General features: G+C 48.4%; 1 protein-coding gene across 4 annotated transcripts in view; it reads left to right on the top strand.

The window, feature by feature from the left end:
- CEP164 (centrosomal protein 164) overlaps positions 1 to 24922 on the top strand; it is a 341304-nt gene that overhangs the window by 45098 nt on the left and 271284 nt on the right. For all 4 annotated transcript variants that reach the window (XM_085647440.1, XM_085647438.1, XM_085647439.1 and 1 more), the window contains exons 2-3: positions 2281 to 2377; positions 13527 to 13638. In XM_085647440.1, coding sequence (XP_085503566.1) covers positions 2296 to 2377; positions 13527 to 13638 — 194 coding nt within the window. In that variant the 5' untranslated portion in view covers positions 2281 to 2295. The remainder of the gene's footprint in view (positions 1 to 2280; positions 2378 to 13526; positions 13639 to 24922) is intronic.

The raw sequence follows: 24922 nt of genomic DNA, 5'->3' as shown, positions 1-24922 counted from the left end.
GCAGCACATCCGCAGAGGCCCTCTTCGCGAACTGCAGGACCGCCCCCCGCTTGATCTTATCCAGGGCGCCCCGGACATTCCAGCTCAACACTATACTTTTTGATTTTACGGTTTAATACGGAGCCCTGTCCCTTTGCTCCAAGGGGACCCTCTCAAACTATTCTTTGTCATAGTGTTATGAGGGAGCCAGTTCTCCAAAAAGCCACAGCAAGAACCATATTTTTCTTTGCTGCCTTCAGGAAATCTTTTTGTTAGAGTTCCAATTTACAGCTACGATTACAGTGACGTAGTCCAACTTGGCTTCTCTGTTATTGTTGCTTAGAAGTCTGTCTCTACAGTCTGATTCTGACAAAAGAGCAGTTATAGGTCTCATATAAATTAATATTGCAGCAGGTGCTCCGTCGAAAATATATCTGGTTTTGGAGTCGTACACCTTTTCTAAAGGGCTTAACCATGACTGCATATGAAACGGGGAAATACACTTACACTTGTGTATGTACCGGAACCGTGAATGAAAACTGGAAAAAACTTGGCTTTGAGGTACAAACCAGTCACGCTCTCCCAATAGATATTTTAATGCTCCAGATTACAAGCAATCTTAAACTACGATCGCTAATTTAATAGGAGCTTAATCTCTAGTGTGCAGAATTCAGAACATTACAAGGGTTATTAGTATAGTCTCCTGGTATGAGGGATACGGATATGTAAGAGTTCTATATATTCCATCTTCGGGGATTTGTTGGGTTAGTGTCAAGTTTCATTGTCTGCTTCTGTGAAAAACTGAACCCTGGATAGCTCAAAATGTTATTGGTAACAGATAGAAGTTATTTTGTATATATTCTGCATAATTTAAATTGGTTTCCAATGACTGCAGTTTGTTCTGCTTCAGTGGACATCCCAGTGTGGTTATCTCACAATGTTTTTTATATATCGCTAGGGATTCCTGGAACAATTATTTCTGGTGGTCTTGCGAAAAGTATGAATGCAATTATCTGGTGTTTTTTCAAAATGTGCAGTTACTTAGCAGCTAAAATTGTGGTGTATGCATATATGTTACTTCCTACGTTGTTTGCCTCTGGGATTGCCTCATGCAAAGCCTGTTGTGAGTGTGTTTGTGCTTTTATCTGTTCCTCTGCAGACAGGCAGTGTGTTATATATTTTTTTTTATCTGCTCACCTTCTGGAATGAACACCGGACCAGTAAGGTGCAGTTCTGTGTCGCACCTCTCCATTGTGGGTGACTTCCTGAGTGACAGTGCTTTGAGTTTTGAAATGGGCTTTGAGTTTAAGATCATGCCAACAGAAGAAACCTGTGCTATTTGTGACGTTCAACCTGCAAGGGATTCTGACCGTGGATATGGAGGCAGCTTGAATGCCAGCAGTGCCTTCAATCTAGTAGAAAAGACCCGCTACAGGCAGAGTTTTCTTTAGGGTGTGGAGCATATCTGCAGTGGACTCCGAATAGTGCACCTGAGTCTCAGCTAAGATAATGTCAAGTACAAAGTATGCCCCAAATGCATCCAACGTCAACTACCTGTTTCCTTTTGACCATTGAAACAAATATGTTGAATTAGTTTGGCATCACTGCTAGGCGCAATCACGTGTACCAAATTCTTGAGGTAAGAAATGTAACATTTATGTGAGCTGTTATATTTAACATCCCGCTTGATGCTTGATCGGTGTCTGGCATCCTTATGGTTCGTGTTTTGTGGCCAGATAGGACTACTCAGTCCTGACCCCTTTAAGCAATAGTTTGGTGACTGGTAAGTTGGCAGAAGTTCCAGTAGCCACAGTCAGATGATATCAGCCAGTTTCTTCTCATAGTAACAGATACCTGGCGAGATTGTGCACCATGCATAAATGCAAAATTGGGTGTATGCATAAGATGTAGAGCAGGGGAAGAATGTAATGGGATGCCTTTCATCCTTTGGGTTCGATTTTAATATTACTTGATCTCCCTTCTCAGCCACTGATTGTCTTGAATATATTTTTAGAAAAGTTTTTTAGGTTAGCAGTTGTGGTGTTCTTTAGCGCAGTGGAAAATAAGCCTTCGCTGTTATCACCTGCACGCTACACTGATGTTTGCTGGTGGGTTTGTACTCTAATCAAGGCTCATGTAGATCATGTCCAGGCACATTACTACAAAGGACAGTCACCTGGGGAGTGCTTCTTTTCTGGTTCACTTTACAGCTGATGTTTTGTATCTATGCTTAACATTTAGTGCTGACTCCACCGGTTGATTGTAATTTGTACTCTTTTTCTACCCTTGACACGCCGGAAGGGATGAGGTGATGTCATGGCTGGCCCTGCCATGCGCATCGGAGACCAGTTAATCCTTGAAGAAGACTATGATGAGAGCTACATACCAAGCGAGCAAGGTAAGGCCAGTGGGGATGGACCGGTAGACTTTCTCTACAGTGAGCATCTTGATGGCTGCATCGTGGTCAGGCATGGATGGATAGATGAAAATATATAATGAGCGAGCAACAAGAAAGGTATAAATACAGTAAGCATGGAAGGGACAGCATTGCAGCTAAGCACATGAAGAGTGAGTTCCACCACCATCAAGGCAAGTCCAGCACCACGGTTGGTCAGGAGATTGGGAGGTGGGAAATATAGTCTAAGCAAAAAAAGATTATTAGCTGTGTAGGCAAAGATGGATTTCCATCCTTGGGGGCCAAAGAAAAGGGTAGCAGTGCAGATGGGCAAGACCCAAGAGTGTGGGTACACTACATTCAGAAGAGCTGGAAAAGGGTTAAACAGGTTTTATGGCACTGCACACATCACATCAACTAGTCTGCGAAGTTCTGGGCAAGACCTAAGAGTGTGGATACATTCCATTCAGAAGAGCTGGAAAAGGGTTTTTAAACAAGGTGTTACGGCACAGCACACATCACATCAACTAGTCTGCATTCTAACTTCGGAGTATGGAGTTGAGAGGGCCGTATAACTGGCTTCTCATTGTTCATTTAGCTATACAAGAAGAATGTAGGATGTCTGTACAGTTTTATCACAGCTCTGACACGTTTTATGCCCCACACAATAGATTGCTCCCCTGTAAGCCCTTGCTATCTTTTGGGTCTTTGTTCTGGATGCTCCCAACTGTGCTACAAACAAAGTTTTGTTCCTTCAGTGAAGAGATTCTAGAAAAGGGACACAAGAATCCAGACTGAGCTTTGCTGAGAACCCTTATTTCCGTAGAGAGAAACATTACAGCCTACATCATAACAAGTAAGATTTATAACGCACCAACACAGTGTGCCTTAATTGTATAAAGTGCCTGGTGGGGGAATGGGTGGGTCACAGCAGCCTAAAAGAGAGGAAAGTGGTGACTGCAGGTCAGAAGATGCAGTAGTCAGTCATTAATACTTTTTTCTTAGTGAAGTGTGTACTCCTGGCAAGGGGGTGAATGGGCGAGTTACAAACACACTTAGCCAAAGGAAGATGTGACTGCAGACTTCTGGAGGACAACAGTCATGGTGTTCGCAGTTTTCGTAGCACAGGTAAACGGCAACACTTTAGTTGAAAAGGGGGTGGAGGGAGTTCAGCAGCTATAGGTAAAGGAATATGTAACAGTTTGCTGGGGAAGGGGGTTGATTTTGGCCTTTAGGGAGGCTTTGAGTATTTTGTAGGTGGTAGTACCATGGGAGAGATTTTCAGGAGTCATGTTTTGCTGGTGAAGTCTTCATGACCAGTGCCTCTTGGGGTGCTGGTGATCCTGTTCCTCCTCAGCTGCGATTCCTGGAAGCAAGTGGTTCTGGGGAAAACAAAACAGAATTGTAGAATACAAATGGCATGTCTAAACTAGAGGCCTTGGGTGCCTGAATGTGTACTATGTAGTGAAGGAGATGGCGTCTTCAAAAGGTCCATTTTTAGGTCTGATCATAAACCGCGTTGGCTGTATTCCAGAGCTCATGCAATCACAGAAAAATGAAATCAAAAGCAGTATGAGAGAGGAGCTTTGGCTCCACCCCTTTATTGATCTTTATGGCTGTTTGATTGCGCAGCCGTTGTGCTAGCCCGACCTATTAAGTAGTTACATTTCTCATTGGTAATAGATGTTATTAACACATTAAGAAGGGCTTTTACATTGTAAATGCTCTGGTTTCTACAATCTTAAGGCGTTATTCTGAACTCTGTTACAAACACCTTTGGAAGAGATATTACTTTGTTAAAACGCTAATGACATTTTAATACAGAAATTTAGTCCAGGAGGGGCTACAGAGGTCTGGTGTTCCTTGTGTACATTTGTAATTTCATATTTAGCATTTTGTTTATTAATTGAAATAATTTTTTTTTAAGAGTAAAAATATTTGCTAGACATTGATGTGTTAAGTGTTATTGTGTGCTTTGCGGACCTTCGAGTTTCCAACCGACACCATTTCACAAAGTAAGCATTACCATGCGACTCTAAAGGACACAGGGTAAATTTATCTGCTGGTGCTCAATGTGGGTCCAATACGAAGTGCCCAGGACACCAAAGGTAAAAGACTCCAGCTGTCACAATCCATGTTTACCCAGCAATCCCCCAGCTAGTCCCACATGAACTGCAATGGAGGTGCCTTTTCATTGACCACTGTCTCATAAGAAACCAGCATTGCAACGGTCTATCTGCTCCTGCATCCAGTGTTGTAGCATTCCAAACTCCAGCAGCTGGTCACCACTGAAAAAACTTCAATAAATCATGATGTGATGTGTGCCAAAAGCAGGTGGACCAGTACAAAGATGCATGATGCTCTGTGTATTCCCTAGTCCTAAAATGGATGACATGTCCTAACATGCGGAGTAGGAAGATTGCAGTTAACAAAAAGCTGGGCTGCTGTGGTGTACTGTCTGCCTCTTCAACAGGATTAATCACTTTTTGATGTGGTACCCATGCCTACTTCTCTTGGAGCTGCGAGCACTCCATCCCATTGGGTGATGGCAGTAGCCGGTTAGGTCTGTGTTGTCCTATGCTGGTTGATCTAATTCTCAGGTATTGCATCCTTCTGTGTAGGTGCAAATGCGTATTCTTCGGCATATGACCTTAATAGTGATCCTACTTGGTCAAAAACTACCTGTTTCTACCAAGCTCTTTGCATCTCACAAGAACCCTGCATTTTATCGCCATTCTGCTGCACATGCATACTGTTTGTGTACATGAAGGGGATTAGAGCGGCAGGATTGGGGCATTAGAACCAGCAGCTCCTAGAAACTGCTGCATTGCTGTTCATGTGAAGCCAGACGCAAAGTCCAGGGACAGAGGGTGAGTGTCTGCAAGCTCCAAATGTTCAGGGTTAGAGTGTTGAAACTCTGTTCACCTGTTTGGTAACAATAGTAAACTCAATTAGTTGTGCACATGATGTTAATGTCTGTGATCTCTGCAGGGGAGGGGGCGGGCGAGGGTGATATGTGAGTGGTCATGAGGTAAGGGTTCTTGAAAATAAATAAATTAATGTCTTGGATTATTAATGCCCCAAGCAATCTCTGAATGATATATTTTTTTTTAATAAATACTTTTATTGCCCTGTTATTTATTTATTTATTTATTTATTATTATTTTTTTTTTTGAAAACCGTTTATTGCAATCTCAAATGGTTACAAGTATGGGCCTACAACCATCCGGCCGGCCGCTTGAGTGGCAGAAGCATATGGCATACATACAGAAAAATCTCTTAGCGGTGCAAAGTGATAAATCAGGAGATAGCAATAGCGCGGGCCACATAACTCCAAGCCCACAATCCGGTTTCCTTTTGTCAAAACATAACAACACTAAAAACCACACCCGCAAGGCAACCCACAATCCAAAGTGACGACACGCGCTCCTTAAGTGGGCGATCCCAACCAACCGCCAAACTCTGAAGAGGGGAATGGGAACAGATCAGGGACTGGGGAACCACCTGCCCACGACTGGGGGAGGGGGTCGGCTAGGGGGACGGAGCTGGTGAGGCAGCCGGCAGCAGTGGCGGCTCGCAAATACCCCCGCGATAGGCGTTCCAGGGGCCCCAGATTTTCACCCACGCCCCAGGCTTACCCCTCGCTACATACACCACCTTTTCACGAAACATACACCAATCCATGTGTTCTTTCCAGGCCGACACCGTCGGGGGCCTCTGGGATCCCCACAATTGGGCGATATCACGCTTGGCTATCATACATCCCAGAGTCACCCATCGCGTCTGCGGAACCGAGTAGTCAGTTGGCTCCCACACATTCAGCAAGCATCTCCTCGCTTCAGGCAACAGCGCGACACGCGTGACCACTCGCAGGACCTCATGCACACCACGCCAGAATCGCTCCACCTTCGGGCATTCCCACAGAATGTGCAAGAAAGTTGCCAAGGCACCACAGCCACGCTTACACAGTCCATCCTCAGTGAAGCCCATACGTAGAAGCCTTGGCCCCGTCACGTAAACCCGGTGGAGGATCTTAAGCTGGACGAAGCGAAGGCGAGCCGGGATGGCCACCTCCTTCGGAGAGGCCACCGCGGAAATCCAGTCCTCGTCGTCCAATTCCAGCCCGTCAGCAACCCAGGCCTCGCGGAGGCCAGTTAGCAGGCCCGATCGGTCGTTAATCAGTTTTTTATATATAAGGGAGATCGTGCTGTCTGGGACATGGCCATCCAGCACTCTGTCCTCCAGGGGGGAAGACTCCGGTATGGATGCGACATCCGGAAAGACGGAGCCCAGCGCATGGCGGACTTGCAAGTACCGAAAGTACTCGCTGCCCTGCAACTGAAACTCCGTCTGCAGCGTCTCGAAGGTTTTGAATCCCCCCCGTGTCCAGAGATCTCCCACTGTGCTGATGCCGATCGTGTCCCACTTCTCGAAGCCTTTCGAGGTCCACAGGGAGCCCAGCCTCTCAGACGCGTATAGCGGTGACGCCCGGGTCAAACGGTCCTTCCACCCCATAGCTGCGTTAGCCGCGTGCCATACACGTACCATGACACGCGTTGGTCCCGTCAGGCGGGAGTCGGGCGCGCCAGAGTAGAGCGCTCGATTGTAGTCGCCACCGGGCAGGAGCATCTTGTCCATTTCAAATGCCGGGTTCAAGGCGGGCCCGTAAAGGCCATGATTAATTGCAGCCAGCTGGGAGGCCCAGTAATACCGTTTAATATCCGGGAGGGCGACCCCCCCATCGTACCACGGGAGCGTCAATTTAGCCAAAGCAATACGCGGCCTCCCGTCCCAGAACAGGCGCCGCTGCAGGCCCTCCACCTCACGGAAATAGCGCGCCGGGACCAAGTCCATAGTGTTCTGGAGAGCGTACAGGAAGCGCGGCAACGACATCATCTTAAACAAGGCCGCTCGGCCAAGCGGCGAAAGCGGCAGACGCCGCCAACGCACAACGTCCTCCCTCAAGCGCTGGAAGGGGGCAGCAGGTTCCGCTCGTAGCGGGCCTCTGGGTCCAGAGTAATATATATACCAAAGTACCGAAACCCCTGGGAGGCAATCTGGATCGGACAGTCCCGTGGCAGGACCGGAGCCTCCCCGGAAAGCACGTATACACAGGATTTCGCCCAGTTAATAACAAGGCCTGAGTTGCGACCGAAGGAGCGCAAAACGTCAACCAGGACCATCAGTGATTTACGCGGGGAGGCGAGATACAGAAGGATATAGTCTGCGTAGAGGGACACGCGGTCCTCATGCTCGGGGGTCCAGCGGAGACCACGGATGGAAGGGTGCCACCGCAGCCACTCCGCCAGGGGTTCCAAGGCCAGTGCAAACAGGAGAGGCGACAGGGGGCAACCCTGTCGCGTGCCCCTTCCCAGTGCGAATGGGGCCGAGACTCGGCCATTCACCACCACCTGCACCAATGGGCCCGAATACAACAACTTGACCCAGCCGATGAATCCCGGTCCGAAGCCAAACTTCGCCAGCATCGCCCAAATGTATGGCCATTCAAGCGTATCAAACGCCATGGTGGCGTCCAAGGACGCCAAGATGGCCGGTTCCCGCACAAACGGGACACGCGCGAGCACCCCGTGCAAGCGTCGCAGATTAAGGGCCGTGTTGCGATGGGGTATGAAGCCGGACTGGTCTTGGTGGACCAAATCGCCCACCACGCCGACCAGCCGGTTGGCTAGCACCTTGGCAAGGATTTTGGGCTCCGCGTTCAAGAGCGAGATAGGCCTATAGGATGTGACCCGCTCACGGGGTCTCCCCTCCTTGTGGATCACCACGATGGTGGCCAGACGCTGGTCCGGCGGAAGGGAACCCCGCGAGCGGGCCGCCAGGAACATCGCGCGCAGGTGGGGCGCCAGTACATCCGGTCGCAGCTTGTACAGCTCGATCGGGATACCATTGGGGCCCATGGCCTTGCCAGATGCGACCGAGCGGATAGCGAGGGCAATTTCGTCCGAGGTGGGAGGAGCGTCCAGCGAGTCCCTGTCCTCCACCGAAAGGGAGGGCAGCGCGATGTCCCGAAGCAGGGCATGGGAATCTTCCTCCGAGCAGGGAGAAACCGGGGAGTATACCTCGCGGAAATAATCCGCGAAGCAGGAGACAATAGCTTCCGGCTCGGTGACACGCACACCATCCATCCCCTCGATCAAGGGAACCACACGACTCGCTCTCTCCTTCTTGTCCAACCACGCAATCAATTTACCAGCCTTATCACCCACATCATACAGTCGCCCCTGTTGCTCCCTGCTGAGGCCCCTGGCCGCCTCCGTGACGAGGGCCCTATAGGCCGCCTGCTTGAGGTGTAGAACATGCAATGTGGCCTCTGTCACCCCGCTCCCTAAGTCACCCTCCAGTTCTGCAATTTCGGCCTCCACCCGGGTCACCTCCTCCCGCTCGCGCCTCCGGGCATGGGAGATAGAGGAGAGGGCCTCCCCTCTAAGAACTACCTTAAAAGCCTCCCACAGGGAGATGGCCGAAGGGACAGACCCCACATTTTCCTCAAAGTACCGCTGCAGGGATTTGATCAGGTCAGCACGAATAGTGGGGTCGCGCAGGTACCAAGCATTGATTGGGGCCACCCTGCCCGCCCCCCTCGGGAAGACATCAAAATGCAACGATAGTGGGGAGTGATCTGAAATACCCCGCGCCAGATGGCGCACCTCTCCCACTCTCCCAGCATAGGCCGCAGGGACAAGGACATAATCAAGCCGCGAGAGGCTACCATGGGCACCCGAGTGGAAGGTGTACTGCAGCTGCGCGGGATGCTTTAGTCGCCAGCAATCCACCAATCCTAGTGTATCTAAAAGGCCGGACAGCCACGCCTGTGCCCGGGGGAGGTCCCTAGGGGGATGACGATCCATGGACCCAGAAGCCACTGCATTGAAGTCCCCCCCAACTACCAGAAGCCCACCCGGGAGGTCAAGGAGGAGGCGCCCCAGGTCCGCAAACGTAGTAGATTGTAACCCCGGCGGAACATACACTGATACAAAAACAACCACTCTGCCCTCCATTCTACCCACCAAGACAGTGTAGCGTCCCCTCTCATCATGGCGCACCTCATCAATCTCCAACGGGAGCGAGTTCTTGATCATGATACCCACCCCCCGCGAGCCCGAGGTGAAGCCCGAGTGGGCCACCAAGCGATAGCCTCGCCGATTCATGGCGTGAAAGGAGTTGCCTATAAGGTGTGTCTCCTGCAGGAAGACCACATCTGGTGAAATGCGTTTAAGATACTGCAGGACCACCCCACGCTTAATCCTGTCCCCCAGTCCATTAACATTCCATGACAATACAGTCAAATCCCTACCCCCCATCATACGTAGAAGCCACCAGTCGTCCCCCAAAGAGCATCTCGAGAGCGACAATACAGTAAAGGGTTTGCCTTGCGGTGCAAACAAACAACACTCCCCCCCCCCACCCCCCCATCCCAACAGAACTCCCCCCTCCCTGCACCCCTGCATGAGCCCAGATAGCCCCCCCAAAGTGCAGTGTGCCTGTCGCCCCATAGATGAAAAACTAACTAGTCCCCCAGAGGAGGAGGGAAAGCCCCCAGTAGACCCCATACGACCTCCATAGGAGGGGAACATACACGATCAGTACATGGTAACAGGAATGTTGTCCAGAGCAAGGCCTATTTATTCACCCCTCAGTTCTGATCCGGCGGGCCCTCCCCGCCAGCCGCACCCCCCCCACCCCCCCGGCCCCGATCCCCAGGCAGAGTGTCCAACCAGTCCCCAGCCGCCTCCGGTCGGTCAAAAAAGTGCGTGCGACCATCCACCTCCACCCTCAGCTTAGCCGGAAAAAGCATAGAGTACTTCAGGTTCAGGTCCCGTAGGCGACGTTTAACTCCGAGAAAACTCTGTCTCTGTTTTTGGACCGCCGGAGTAAAGTCAGGGTAGAAATTCACGTTCATATTATCAAGCTTGACCGGTCCCTGTAGCCTGGATGTCTGCAGGATAGCGTCTCTGTCCCGAAAGTTAAAAATCCGGGCGATGAGAGGCCGCGGCGGGGCACCGGCCTTAGGTCTTCCTCCGGGGACCCTGTGGGCGCGTTCCACCGCGAAGAGCTTACTCAGCCCCCGGGGCTGGAGGTGGGTGAGGATCAGTTCTTCCACAAACAGGTCTGCCGCCTCCTCCTCTCGTCCCTCCGGCACCCCCACAATGCGAACGTTGTTCCTCCGGGCCCGACCCTCGGAATCCTCCAATCGACGGTCCATCAGGGCGCTCGCCTGGCCAAGCCGGTGCACCTCCTTTTGGAGGGCCACCACATCTGTCGTAAGGCTCGTGGTAGTGTGGGCCAGGGAATCGACCCGGTCATTTGTTTTGGATAAGTCGGCCCTCACCAGGCCCACATCCACAAGGACCGAGTCTATCTTCTGCGCCAGAGTATCAAAGCGCTGGTCCACCGAGGCCTTCATCTCGGCGATGGCGCCCATGACGTCCCGGAGGGTCAGATCCGTGCGTTGAGCAGATGCCTCAGCCGGGCCCGCAGGGGATGTACGCGATGCCTCTGGAGAGCCCTTCTGGAGGGTGTAGCGGTCCATGCTGTTGGACTGATGTGCCGGGCCACGGCGGGTCGTTTTCACCTTCGCCCGGTCGCCATCTTGCTTGGTGGACATGCCCGCACTCCCAGAGTCGTGCCAATCTCTTCGAAAGGGCCAACAAACCAGTTCACTGGTTCCGGGGGGGGGTTGACCACTGGACCGTAGGACGACACACAGACGGCGGGCCGGCCGGGCACCCGGACAAGTCCACACCACCGCACCCCGCTCCGCAATCCCACCTCACTGAGGGCAAGGAGAGCGCAAAAGCGAAAGTGAAAGCGCGGGGTACGCGAGTCGCCCAGCCCTGCCCGCCGCTGTTGTTCACTTTGTCCCCGGGTCGCCCCACAACTCCAATCCGGGGGGCCGGCGCGGAGAAGGCCGCAACCCTTCACTCGGTGCTCCCACTGGTGTCCGGGGTCCGATTCGAAAACGGAAAACGGGTGCCGCCTCAGCTCGGGTTCACAGACACAGTCCCCTCATCCAGGACAGGATATGATCAGGATTAATTCAGGAGGTCGCGGAAGTCCTCGGGAGCTTCGCACCTACGCGGCCATCTTGGTTGCGCGCTAGGCTCCTCCCCCCGCCCTGTTATTTATTGACCTTTTTACATTTTGTAGTTGCACACATCAAGGATAACAATACATTGGTGTATATCGTTTCCATTCTTGAAATCAGGTTGGAGTCTTAGGAAAACAGTTTTTATGTAGACTGTGTACTTGTGGTATGTTGTAGGATCCCAGACTCTGGCAAATGCCACTTATAGGGCAATCTCATCCGACTCTTCTGCTAGTGTCAAGTTATCAGTTTATCTCCTGTTCCCAAGTTTGAAGCTCTACTAGTGTGAATCACTCTCCGGGACATGGCATCTAAGAGGGCCTGCCATCTGTTTTGGCCTATACCGCTGACTGAAGTCTTTCCCATCGTTCAAGACCTGTAGTACCATGTTGACCTCCTTTTGTGCAATCTCATTAAGGAAAGCAGATCATCAAGACTTAAAAGTAGAAAATAAGGGCTCCCCCAAGAAACGTTTGCTGCAGTGTTGTGCCACAAGTAAGAGTTGTTCATCATTAAATAAGCATAAGGTTTGTCTTCAGCATCGGCCTCAGTGAAAACACAGGCCGAACTCATAGAGCCCTTTTAGTGGGAAAGCAAAACAACCTAAATATCAACAGCACTCTTGCATCCTCCATTCACCAGCGGTTGACCCGCATCTCACAGAGTAACAGTCATATACTTCCGAAGAACTAACACCTTCCACAAACTAGTTTCTTATCCAATTGCTCTGGTTGATAACTGTAAGTGCCTCTTCATTGATTGGTGAGTTTGTGTGTTCAGTATTGTGGATGAAGAAGTGGGTGAATGTAAGACTAAATCAATGGGTTGATGAACAGATTCATGAGTACAGGGATGAGTGACCTTTAAGGAGTCCATTGTTAAGTACTCTATAGAATCAATGTTGTGGTGCACCTTAGACAATACCAAATTTGCTACTGTCCGGATAACGAGTCCAGCCAAGTTTCCAATTCAGTCATCCGTATTTATTTAGGTGATACAAACAGAGCATCATCCAGCCAACGCGTTTCGTTCAAATCACTTGATTAAACTTTGTCAGGGCTATTGATTATAAACATCCACATGTAAGTGTGGCAGAAGCGTTTTAAGGACTCTCTCTTTGAGGTTTTTTGTTTCTTTGGTTTTGATCTTAGTATTGTTTTAGCACTTTAGAAATCGATGTATCGTGAATGGAATTGATCTTTATAGCTACACTGTTATGAGCTGTAATTCGTATCTATTCAAGCTTTTACACTGTGCACCTTTATGGTTCATTGAACCAAAATAAAGTTGCATGGATATATACTGATTGAATGCATGCACGGATGGTTGGGTGACCATTGATTGAAGCATCAAGGGACTTTCAGTGATAAACCAGACATATTGTTTTTTCCACTGCTTATTACTTTTTTACAGTTAAGGGTTTTGACTGACATTTGAGCAGCAGGGGGATTGTGGGGGGGTACAAATGTCTTCCTTGTACTCTGGATTACTCTCATCAACTATCCATCAAACTGTATGCTTTTGCAGTGTTTTAAGAAATATTTTCTGGACTAAGTTCAAATGCATCCTGCTCACTTTTTAGGTAATTTTCCGGAGTACGCGCTATTATAGCTAAAAAGGCCCACAATTGTCACCTGTCAGTTATGTTTATTTTGAATATGGTCCTCCTGCGATACACTGGGGTGCGGTGATATTATTGCTGTCACTTCCCCATTTATTGTGTTGGAAAATACACAGAAGACCCTTGTGATGCTCTTGGTGTATTAAGGAAGTAGCCCAGCCACAAGGTTCTCTGGTAATGAGATGAGTTTTCAGGGATATCAAGGGGTGGCAGGGTCTGTACAAGCTACTTTCTGAGGTACACTGCCATTCATTCACATTCACTCACATTTCAGTGTGACTTGATCTGTCAAGGTTTTCAGGAGGCCCCATTCTTTGGCCACTCTTTGATTGCTATTGGAGCATCCTGCTGCTTACCTAATGCTGATACATGAATGACCTAAAGACAATAACACTTTTTTCATTCCCTTTTAATTATCACCACAGAGATCCAGGAGTATGCACGAGAGATTGGCCTGGACCCCGACAATGAACCTGAGCTCATGTGGCTGGCCAGAGAGGGTATTGTGGCCCCCTTACCGGCACAGTGGAAACCTTGGTGAGTATGCCATCAAACTGTTAGGCAGTGAAATGAAAAACACAATATTACCCCGCAAAATACTCTTTTTGAAATCTTCATCATGAAGATAATCTGAAATGTTAGTTTTTAAACCATGTTCTTGCTCTTCTCTTGATTGATTGTTGTGATGTTACCATTTAAGAATTACTGTCAATAATTTGTTCTGTTTTCACTGCTTGGGCATTCCTCCCTTTCCCACCCATATCTATCCCTTTGCCTATCATGTTGGCCATCTGTAGAGCACATTGTTACTTTATTGCTTTGTAAATAGCGATATCTTTTACTGGTTAAACATACTGTTCTTGCCAATTTTCTTTTTAGTGTTCTGTGCGACTAAGAGCATTATGCTATTGTGTCCGTCCTTTTTTTAGCGTTCATGTCTCTTATCCTGAAATCGAATGAATGTTTGATTGTTTGCGTTTTAGGCCCTGTTTTTTTTTATTTTTTTATAATTGTGATTTGTTAACTAACAATTGCTTAAAAATAGGAAATGTGTCAATGGAAATGTTGGCTGTTTGAGTTGCTGCACATACTTTTCATGAACAATGTATGCTTAAACAAATCAATGAAGCGGTGTTCTTCCAAAATGGAGGTTGCACCTGTGATATACCAGTCGCTACTGTGTAGTTATAGTTAGGACCAGGTTTCCATGGGAAATAGATTTTTTTGTTTTACTAATAACTTTGGCGCTGTTTGAATGTTCCCGAAACTTTCCCCCCAAAAATTCATTCACCTCAGGTCTTTTTTGGAAATTTTTGGGGTGAAAAACATAATTTTCCCATGTTAATTCCCATAGGAAATTTTGGGAACCAATACAGAATAAAAGTCGGAATGAAATTACATCAAATTTGCAAAATATTTGAACTTTACTCAGGAAGAATGCTTTTCGTGATATGGTGCAAATCTGTTCAGACAATTTTGAGAATGTTGCCTTTAAAAGATCCTAGATGTGACTATGAAGGGATTAAAATGATAGCGATATATGGATGATTGGTTCAGTAAAATATTATGACCGCCATTACTGTCTCCGTATCCTGAAGTTGTTTTTCAAAATCTTAAAAGAGGGCAGGGTTGGGAACCCGGACTCCTGGCAGTTATGGTGGGGACCCCATGGACCTCCACTAAGACCCAAAAAATTAATATTGTGTCGTGGCTAGCTCTGTCTTCCTACGAGACCCAGCTCAGCCTCCTGTGAGGTACCACTGTACCGCCAGACAAGCTTCACTTCCATGGTACTGCTGGAGTATGCACCAATCAGTAAGTACCCCCTACACGTCTGTGAGTGTGCCCCTGTCCGACTGAAGGCTCTGCACAGCGGGGTAGTTGGGCACAGGGCCTAGCTGCAGGCCAAGCCCTATGGCCAACACCATGTTTCGTACACCTGAAGGACAACTCCATGCTGCCACATATATCTGTTGCCCCAGCCCCCCCCTTGTTGTCTGTGTGTTCCCCTAACTCCGGCCAACCCGGGTTCGTGCCCTTGTGGTGCTACTGCTCTCTGCTGCTGCCCCCTCACTGTCCGTGGGTGCCCCTGCTCCCTCCCTCCCTCCCTGCTACCTTGTACTACCACTGCCCCAGTGCTGCTTCTACCCTCCCTATCCTGGTGGGCAGGAGGCAGGGTCGGGTTTTTTTGGGTTAACAATTGGTACCACTGTACTCTTGTAGTACCGGGATGGGTGCCACCCATGAAAAATGTATGAAATTGGTATTTAATAGACATATTTTCAGGATTTCCCAGACTTTGGGCAAAATTTGTTGGACCACTGCCACGTCTTTCTTTCACATATTAGAATATGCAAACGCATGGTGAGAGAAGAGATTCAGCAACTCTCCCTAGGTTTTTTAGGTCTCGCCTGAGCCAGCGCATGCGCTGCTCTGGCGAGACTTTTCGAAGGGCTCCAAAAAATGCAACCTCTGTGGCCTACAGCTTGCGTGCATGTGCACGCTTACGACCAGAGTCGCCATATGGCTTTCCTTGTCATGCTCATTAAGCGCAAAGCTAACGCGCTCGATCGCGATCACTTCAACTTTCGCCGTGTCTCTTTCACTTCCTGCTTCTCCCCCTCCCCCACCACAGATCGCGTTCCGCGGCTGTTCGCGCGTGGCTAATGCTTGTTCCAGATTGCCTCCGCATCCCTCCTCTTTTATTTATTATTTTTTTCCCCCATATATCCCCTCTTTTTCTCTCCACCATTTTAATCCTCTCCCTCCTGTCTTTCATTCTCTGAACCCCGACCTCGTTTTCAGCTTTCGTGCGCCAAATTCACAGTCCTTTAATCACTCTTTGGGCACCATCTCGCTGCTAAAATACAGACGGGTCTACCTCCTTTCTCTTGTTTATTGTTTGACTTTTATTTTCATTGATCCACTGCAAAGTGATAGTCCACCTTTCTGGTTGTTCTCTTTACAGAGCACTAACACCTTCCTGGCTGACTAGCACTGTATAAAAATGCAAAATAAATACATAAACGCATGCATGTGTGCCTGTATGTGTGTCGAGTTACAAATCTGAGTGGCTTGAAAGTTGGTTATCTGTGTTAATTAATAATAGTATCTGGCACCTCCGGCTAATGCTTTAGTGTTTATCCCACAGATAAGCCTTGTTGTTGGGCTTTGAAGCACTTCGGGCTCTTTTAGCGCCGTTCTTTCATCAGGTTTTGCTTGTGAAATTACTCCGAATAATATGCTTATTAAAGTTTTTATGCCGGTTCACCTATTTTATTACCTTTTATAATGCATGCAGAGCGGGGTCGGCTTGCAGCAGAACAAAGCTAATTACACCTTTCATTACCTAAATATCATATAGTGACAGAGTATCATTCAAGTGCAGAATTGAGTTGGGAAACTTCGTGGCAAGCCGAGACAATGACAGGGGTTATTCGGCTGCCCCTGAACTGTTGTTGTAGCTAGAGCCATAACGGGAGGGTTAGTGATATGTGAACCTTGGACACCGCGCTGCACGCTTCTGTACTGCCCTGCACCGAAAAACCAACAACTTCCTCCCATGGCATGGAAATACTCCCTTCACTTATGACCTGTGCTTCGAGTATACTTAACTACTGCTCAAGGCGCTAGAAAGCGCGCTCATGGACAACAATAGAAAATACATGTTTGCTTGATGCTGGGTGGTTGAATGGGACGCCCTGACAAACAAAATGACAACTTCTTAAAGGACAGAGATTTTTAGTCTTCGAACTGGCATACATCAGGGTTAAGTGTTTACATTATTTGGAGACTTATTTAATGTGAACCCAAACCTATGATCCTTAGAGCTCTGTACACACAAACTACATATTTTTTTAATTTGAAAAAGATTTTTATTGGCTGTTTCCAAATAAGGCAATACATACAATGCATACAAAATAGACATACAAAAATAAACAATGAGGGTAAAACGAAGATTAAATGGTCAGGAGAAGGGATAAATAATCAAAACGACATAGCGATACATCTCAAGTTTAACAGATAAAACATGTGTAGTATCGAACATATGTAGTATCAGTGCAGTGCCCCTCAGACTGTGGAATCCACTAGCGATAGCAGGGGGGTGTAACCAGGAGGCCAGTCTAGAGCGGAACCATGAGCATAGGTAACAAGTTCATGGCGGTTTGTGAGAGCTAAAGTAATGGTCGAGGGTGTCCCATATACATCGGTTAGGAGAGCGCCACAGTGAGTTCTGGAGTGTGACATTGTCAGCCCCTCTTAGATTGGTGACCCAGTTTAGCCAGCAAGTGAAGGAGGCTTTGTGGGTGTCCTTCCAATTGCTGAGAATAATCTGGACCGCTGCCATTAGGAGTAGATCTAGGAGCGCCCTATCATTGTCGTTGAGAGATTCAGCTTTGAGGAAGCCGAAAGCTAGAGTCATTAGTTCCCTACTGGGAGAATATGAGAAAAGATTAGATAGGAATGCGAAGTCCTTATCCCAAAAGGGAAGCACGCATACGCACTGAATCAATAAGTGTTCCAGATTGCCAATTTTATCGTTGCAATTCCAACATACAGAATCCTCTCTGATTTTGTGTGAGTGAAGTCGCACTGGTGTCCAGAATGCCCTGTGTAGCAACCAGAACTTCGTCTGGGAAAGTGCCGGACTAATCTTATATCTCATGGTTGATGACCAGGTTTTGGTCCATTCTAATTCCGAAATTGGAAAAGAGGCGTGTGATTCCCAGAAATGTGTGAGCTGTTTATTGAGGGTGGAATGATGTGGGCGTATTAATTTATAGATCCAGGAAACCTGATGGCCGAGCTAATTTAATTTTGAAAGAGCTCGGGAGGGAGAGGGGCATGGGTGAGAGTTTTGCTTTAGTAACGGCTGACTTTATTTTTAAAAAGTTATAGAATTCTAGTGGGTCAAGATTGTGACTGACTTGAATATCTTTGAAAGAGAGGGGGTATGCGCCAGCAAACAGTTGTTGGGGGAAGTAGATACCCTTTTCAACCCATAGGTCGTTATGTAAAGGTTTCCCTTTATAGAGAATTTTATGGTTATGCCAGAGAGATTCTAGGTTAGACCGTCTAATACTAATGTCAAGGAGTTTATCAATCTTTAACAGGGCGGATTTTGTGTTCTTGAATAAGGGCTTTGAGCATGTGATCATGTTGAGGTTTGCGGTCAGGAGGGCCAATGGTGTAAGATTCCTAAGAATAGATTTCTCTATGTCCAGCCAGAAAGGAGTATATTCAGCGGGCGGGACCAATCAGTAGGAACCTTGCTTTGCTAGAAAAGCCGTCTGATATAGCTTGAAATCCGCTAGATTGACCCCTCCCAAGGACTTATCTAGTCGGAGTTTCTTCATGCTAATTCTTGCTTTTTCCCCTTCCATAAGAATTTGGAGAGTAAGATATCCAGCCTATGGTGGAACTCATCAGACAGTATGAGGGGTAACATAGTAATTAGATAGTTCACTAGTGGGGAGATCATCATTTTGATGGTCTCGATCCTGCCCCACCATGTTATAAACCTTGGAGACCATCCGTCCAGGAGGGTTTTGCTTTTTTCGAGGGTGTTGGTTTCATTGCGTTGGAGCATCTCCAATAATGTGCTGCCAAATTCAGTCCCGAGATATTTAATGTAACCTGGCTGCCATGACAGTCCAGAGTCACCTAGCATGTCTTTAGTGCTATGAATATTTAGAGGTTTGACTTTGGATTTATCTTGGTTCAATTTATAACCGCAGTGGGTGGAGTATTTTTCTATGGTGGACATGAGAGCCTTGATGGACTGGCCCGGGTTCTCTGTAACAATGAGGATATCATCCGCGTATGCGGCAAGTTTCACCCGTGTACCTCCGAAGTCCACTCCCATAATTTCGTTGTTGCGTTTGATATCCGTAATGAGAGGTTCTAGGGCCAAGAGGAAAAGTGCAGGCGAGAGAGGGCAGCCCTGCCTGGTGCCCTGCTCCAAGCGAAATGAGTCCGATAAGGTGCCATTTATAGCAATCCGGGCAGTCTGGTTGGAGTAGAGAGCCAGTATCATGTTAATCTAAGTCTCGCCAAGGTTAAAAGATAACCTACATTGTTTTAAGAAGGACCATGACACCCTGTCGAACACTTTTTCCGCGTCCAGGGTAATGGCGATAGAGGGAGAGGCCGTTATTTTAGCTTTATCAAGAATATGGCACAGTAATCTAGTGTTGTCGTTAGACATGCGGTATTTGAGGAATCCCACTTGAGAATTACTGATCAGTTTTGGGAGGATTGCGTTGAGTCTGTTGGCTAGGATTTTTGCATAGATTTTGCAATCCAAGTTGATAAGTGAGATCGGCCTATAGTTATTTTTGGCAAGAGGGGGTCTTTCCCCTCTTTTGGAATGACAATGATAGTGGCTTCTGCCATTGAGTTGGATACAGAGCCCTCCTTGGCAATATAGTTAAATAGTTTTAGTAGGGTAGGACTGAGAGATTGATCAAATTCTTTATAAAAGGCTGCCGAGAAGCCATCTGGACCTGGGGCTTTATTGTTTTTGAGGGGTTTAATATAGATCGAGAGTTCCTTGTCAGTGATGGGGGACCCTAGTGCAGAGCTGTCTGTCTCCGTTAGTTTAGGGAGATTCAGTGGTTCTAGGTATGCGGAGCAAACCTCCGTATCTAATGTCTGTTTGTTCTTATACAGGTCCTCATAGAAGGCATGGAAAGTGCTCAGTATCCTGTTTTGTTTGGTGTGGATAGCATTACTTGAATCTTTAATCGAAGATATGGTAAATTGTTTCTGCTTATGTTTGAGGTAAGACGCTAGCAGTTTCCCTGCTCTATTTCCCTCACATAGTTTGAGTGCCTTAAATTTATTTATCCACACACCGGCACGTTTGCTCACTATTTTGTTGTATTCGTATTTCCTCCTAACTAGTTGGTCAAGGGTGTCTTTGTTGTCCGTATTTGTGGAGTGAAATAATTAGAGTAGTTTGATTTCTTTCTCTAGTGCGTCAAGTTCTAAGTTTAATTTTTTGATGATCTGTGCTTTGATACTTATGATGACGCCCCTAACAGTTGCTTTGAGTGCATCCCATAGAATGGGGGTGTTTGTATTAGGGAGGTCATTTAGTGTGATGTATTCCTTAATTGCGCATTCAATCTTTTTTTTATTAGCTGGATCGGAAAGTATGTTGTCATTAAAACGCCAACGTTTCGGGGGTAAAATGTTGTGGGTACCTACGAGTGTTGTGCTGATGCAGGAATGGTCGGAGACTAGCCTGGGTGCTATATCTGTTTCCTCTATGAGTTGTGTGAATGAGCTGGAGAGCAGGATGTAGTCAGTCCTAGAGTAGGAATTATGTGGCGCTGAATAAAATGTGTAGTCCCTCACATCTGGGTGCTGGAGTCGCCATGAGTCTCTCAGGTTAAATTTGGTGCAAATTCGTTTGAGGACCTCATGTGAACGAGTGGTTTGGTATGTGCATTTGGATTGCCGGTCTGAAAGAGGGTCCATCGGAAGGTTGAAGTCACCACCAACTGCAGTGAGGTCTTCCTGAGGCAGACTCTCAAGGGTATTTGAAACGGACTCCCAGAAATCGGGATCATCAGCGTTAGGCCCATATATGTTTACTACGTGTATGGGGTCATCACCTCTCAGGAGATGAGTGACTAAAAGTCTTCCATCTGCGTCATGAGTGTGTGAGGTAGTAGTATTGTTGGATTTTTTGGAAATGAGTGTAATCACCCCTCTTTTCTTGTGGTCGGCCAGTGAGCAAAGAACATCAGAGATCCAGTTGTGTCTTATGAACCTTACATCCTCTTCTGAGAGCTTAGTTTCTTTGAGAAGGATGATATCCCCCTTAGATTTTGTTAGGTACTCAAAGACTTTCCTGTGCTTTACCGGTTGGTTAAGGCCCTTGATGTTCAAGGAAACAATAGTAAGGTTTTCTGCCAGGGTTTTAGTCTGCGCCATCTAAAGATCTGTTGTCGCTATAGGTGTGAATAATGTTGTGGTGGGTGTAGGAGCGGGATTGTTGTCTCTGAGTGAGTACGATCGGATAATAGTGTGTAACGGGTCAAAGGACTAGACATAAGAGGAGCCTTCCTCATGCTGACATACATATGAGGCCAGCAGTCAGAGTCGAGCATATGTGATACTACATTAGAACGCAAGTCAATAAGCAGACATAACTGAAATAAAAACAGATAGGAAACAGCCAAATTTACAATTACCCCCTCCCCCCCAGCCCTGCCTTCCCTAGCCCTCCCAATCCCTCACCCACCCCCTCTCTGAAAAACTTGAACACAGGAGCTGCGACGGCAGTCCGTCTTAAGGCAACACAGAGACTTTTATGGAACCTTGTCTCAACAGGAGAAATATATAGGTGAGTTATGAGATAACTACAGGAGATGGTGTATAAGGGGAGAGTTCACAGTCCCATTGCAGACTGGAAGGGTAATTATGGCACATGGACACCACTACGAGAATGTGTATGTGAGGTTGTGAGCTGCGAGTGAAGCTATATAGTGGAATCCACCTACTGTGAATGTGAGGTTGTGAGCTGCGAGTGAAGCCATATAGTAGAATCCACCTACTGCCACAATATGATGTTGGTGAAGAAAAACTATGAACTGTGATAAGATCACGTATCATGAGATTATCACACCTTTTAAGGGCAAGCGAGCATCGTGTAGTCGTGTATTGGTGTACATGGCTGTGTACATGACTGTGATGCAACATCAATGTGGAGTCCTATTAGTACAGGAGCCAGAGTGTTGGTGCGAAAGAGAAATGGCTCACGGTAGAACAGGGAAGATCATTCCAGTATGGATACAGAAGTACAATGAACAACAGAGAACATCATATCAAAAGAAGAAATAAACATCAGTGGAGCAAACGGGTCAAATGGTGTCCGTTTAAAGGATATCATGTTTTTCATTTGTTGGAGAATCTGCCCGCTAACTCCATCTCTTGGGCAGGAGATTCCTCCAGGTATTGAGCTAGGGCTTGGGGATTTGTAAAGACGTGTGTTTTCCCGTTCTCCAGATTTTAAACCTCGATGGACCTACAAAAGAGAATTGAATGTTCTTCGCCCTCAGCTTGTCTCTCAATTGTAAGAAGCCTTTTCTCGTATCAACACTCTCCTTAGAATAATCTTGCGTGAAGATAATGCGTTGACCTTCCCAGGTGATGTGATGATTTTCCTGGCGAATTGTAAAATGGCTTCTGCGTGTTGGTAACAAAGCGGTTTACATATCATAGGGCGAGATTCTTTTCTACCTGGGGCGTTAAACGTCGGATCCTGTGCGCTCTGTCTAATTCCAAGCCATGGTGGAATTTTTTTCCCCATGACTGTTGGTATCCACGCCTCAAGAAAAGCCACACACGAGCCTGCGTCCGTCTCTGAGCCCTCCGGAATGCCAAAGATACGTACGTTCCCTCTTCTGTTTCGGTCCTCCAATTCCGCATCTCGGCATCTCGTCTCTTGAGATCACTTGTGACAGCCTGGAGGTGCTTAATTTCTTTGGAGGCTTGGGAGGTTATATCTTCAACATCGCTTAACCTTTGTTCAGCTTCACTGATGCTTTTGTTCATGGAGCTCATTTTTTTTTTTTTTTTTTTTTTAAAATTATTTTTATTGCAGGAATTAGTAAATCGTTACATAATCGGCCAGCATTACATCTCAAGCCGGAGCATTGAAACACAACCCTCCGTCCCCCTCCGGAAGTTGCTTACACAGCCATTCAGCCCACAACCCTGGGGTCGGGCGGCGAAGGTCCATGGGGGCTCAGGAGGTTGTCGAGGTCGGCCCGGAGGATTCGTTGTCCTTCATCTGCTTTTCTAAACAAGCCTATAACTCCAAAAACACCCCCCCACCCTTGAAACCCCCCAATCCCAGAAAACCCCTCCCCCCCCCCCCCCCGCCATCAGCGCGCGGCATCAGCCGCAACCGGATCTTCTAGGGGACCCCTGGGGAAAGCAATAGAGCTGAGAAGTGCAACCGTCTAACGGGACTCAGGGCGCGCCGCTTCCTCACGTTCGGCATCGTCGGGGGCGCAATACTCCCTAAGGGCCTGCACGAGCATCTCCCACTCCAGCGCTGTCTCCTCGGCCTTCTCGTTACGCTGCCTCCAAGCTAGCTGGTATCTAAGCGTACTCTCCCCCGCCGCCCACTTCAAAAATTCGCTGCGCCACCGGCTCCCTGTCGGGCCGGTCCGTGCCTTCCAATTCCTGGTCACCTCCCGTTTAGCAAGGAGCAGCCCCAAATCGATGAATTTACTAGATATTTTATTCTTGGGGGTATGAGGGAACCAATGCAGGAGACCCACCGCCGCATCCAACGAAAGGGATCTCCCCGTCGTTTCCTCCAGGGTCTTCCTCACTTCCTCCCAATAGGCCGACAATCCCGGGCAGGCCCACAGCATGTGGAGAAGATCCGCCTCCTGGGCCGGGCACCTGGGGCACTCCGCCGAGGCCGCCGCAAAATATCGCCTGATTTTCACCGGGGTCAAATATGCTCTATGGAGCACATAATAGTGGACTAATTGAAAGCGGGCGTGGCGTGTGCCCTTCCAGGCTCGCCGCACCAGCTGAGCCCAGGTCGTCTCTGGGATCTCCTTGCCAATGTCCTCCTCCCATCGGTTTCTCAGGGTGGTGAGGGGAGCCAGCCCCTCATTGAGCAGTCTACCGTAAAGGCATGTGACCGCCTTTACCGTGCCCGTGGACATCATCACGTATTGGCACACCGGGGATAAAAGGGGTTCTGCCTGCCCGGACCTCCAGTGTGCCTGGATCGCTCGAACAAGGGCCGAGTGCAGCAAAAAGTCGCCGCGGGGAATCCCGAAGCGATCAATGAGCTCCTGGAATGGCAAGATCGTCCCGTCCTCGTAGAGATCACCGATGAGCTGCAGGCCGGCGTCCTCCCAGGTCGCCAACCGCGACCAATCACCCCCATGGGGCAAAGCCGTTAGCATCCCCAGCGGTATTTCGGGTGCATACGGTGTTCGCTGGTGTCCCCGGGCGTGAGCCCGGTTCCAGCACAGGCGAACGGTCCGCTCCTCCATAGACAAGTCCTGCAAGGCCAGTCGTTGCCTCATCACTATGAAGGAGAGAACATGCCTGGCCATGCCCGTTCCCCTCCTGTCCTCGGGGCCTCGGAACTCCCGAGCGATCTCCTGAGTGAAGGTCTGGAGCTGCGCCGCTAAGTAATACTTTTCGAAGTCCGGCGCCGCAAGCCCACCCTCCTCCTTCGGCCTCATCAGGGTCTTGAGGGCCACCCGCCGGCGGCCCGAGCCCCAAAGGAATCCGACTATCATTGACCGTAATAGTCGAAACGTGGTCGGTGGGATCCAGATCGGTAGTGTCCGGAAATAATATAACAACCGGGGGAGCGCCACCATTTTAAGCAGAGCGATCCGCCCTGCCACCGAGAGCGGCAGCGTGGCCCAGAAGCCCATACTGCCTCGAAGTGCCCGGATGCCCCGGGCAATGTTCCCATCAAGGAGGCCAAAAGGTTCGTGGTAGACATACACCCCTAGATATTTGAAGCAGTCGGGTTCCCATCTAATCTCCCTACTTAAGGCCGGTGTAGGGGTGCCCCTGCGAATCGGGAAAAGACCAGTCTTAGTCCAATTCACTCGAAGGCCCGAGACCTCCCCAAACTCCGTGAGCGCCGTCGCAGCTCCATGTAGGGCAGCAAGCGGGTCTTCTAGGAAGAGCAACAGGTCGTCTGCGTATAGTGAGACGTAGTGCGGGCCCGACAGGGTCCACAGGCCCGCGTAATGGGCTCCCGACCGGAGATGCAACGCAAGAGGCTCCACCGCCAGCGCAAAGAGCAGTGGGGACAGCG

Source organism: Triturus cristatus, chromosome 3_2, assembly GCF_964204655.1.
Source record: "Triturus cristatus chromosome 3_2, aTriCri1.1, whole genome shotgun sequence".
Taxonomy (NCBI): Eukaryota; Metazoa; Chordata; class Amphibia; order Caudata; family Salamandridae; genus Triturus; species Triturus cristatus.
Note: the sequence above shows the minus strand (reverse complement) of the source record. Positions and strands in the feature narration are given on the sequence as shown.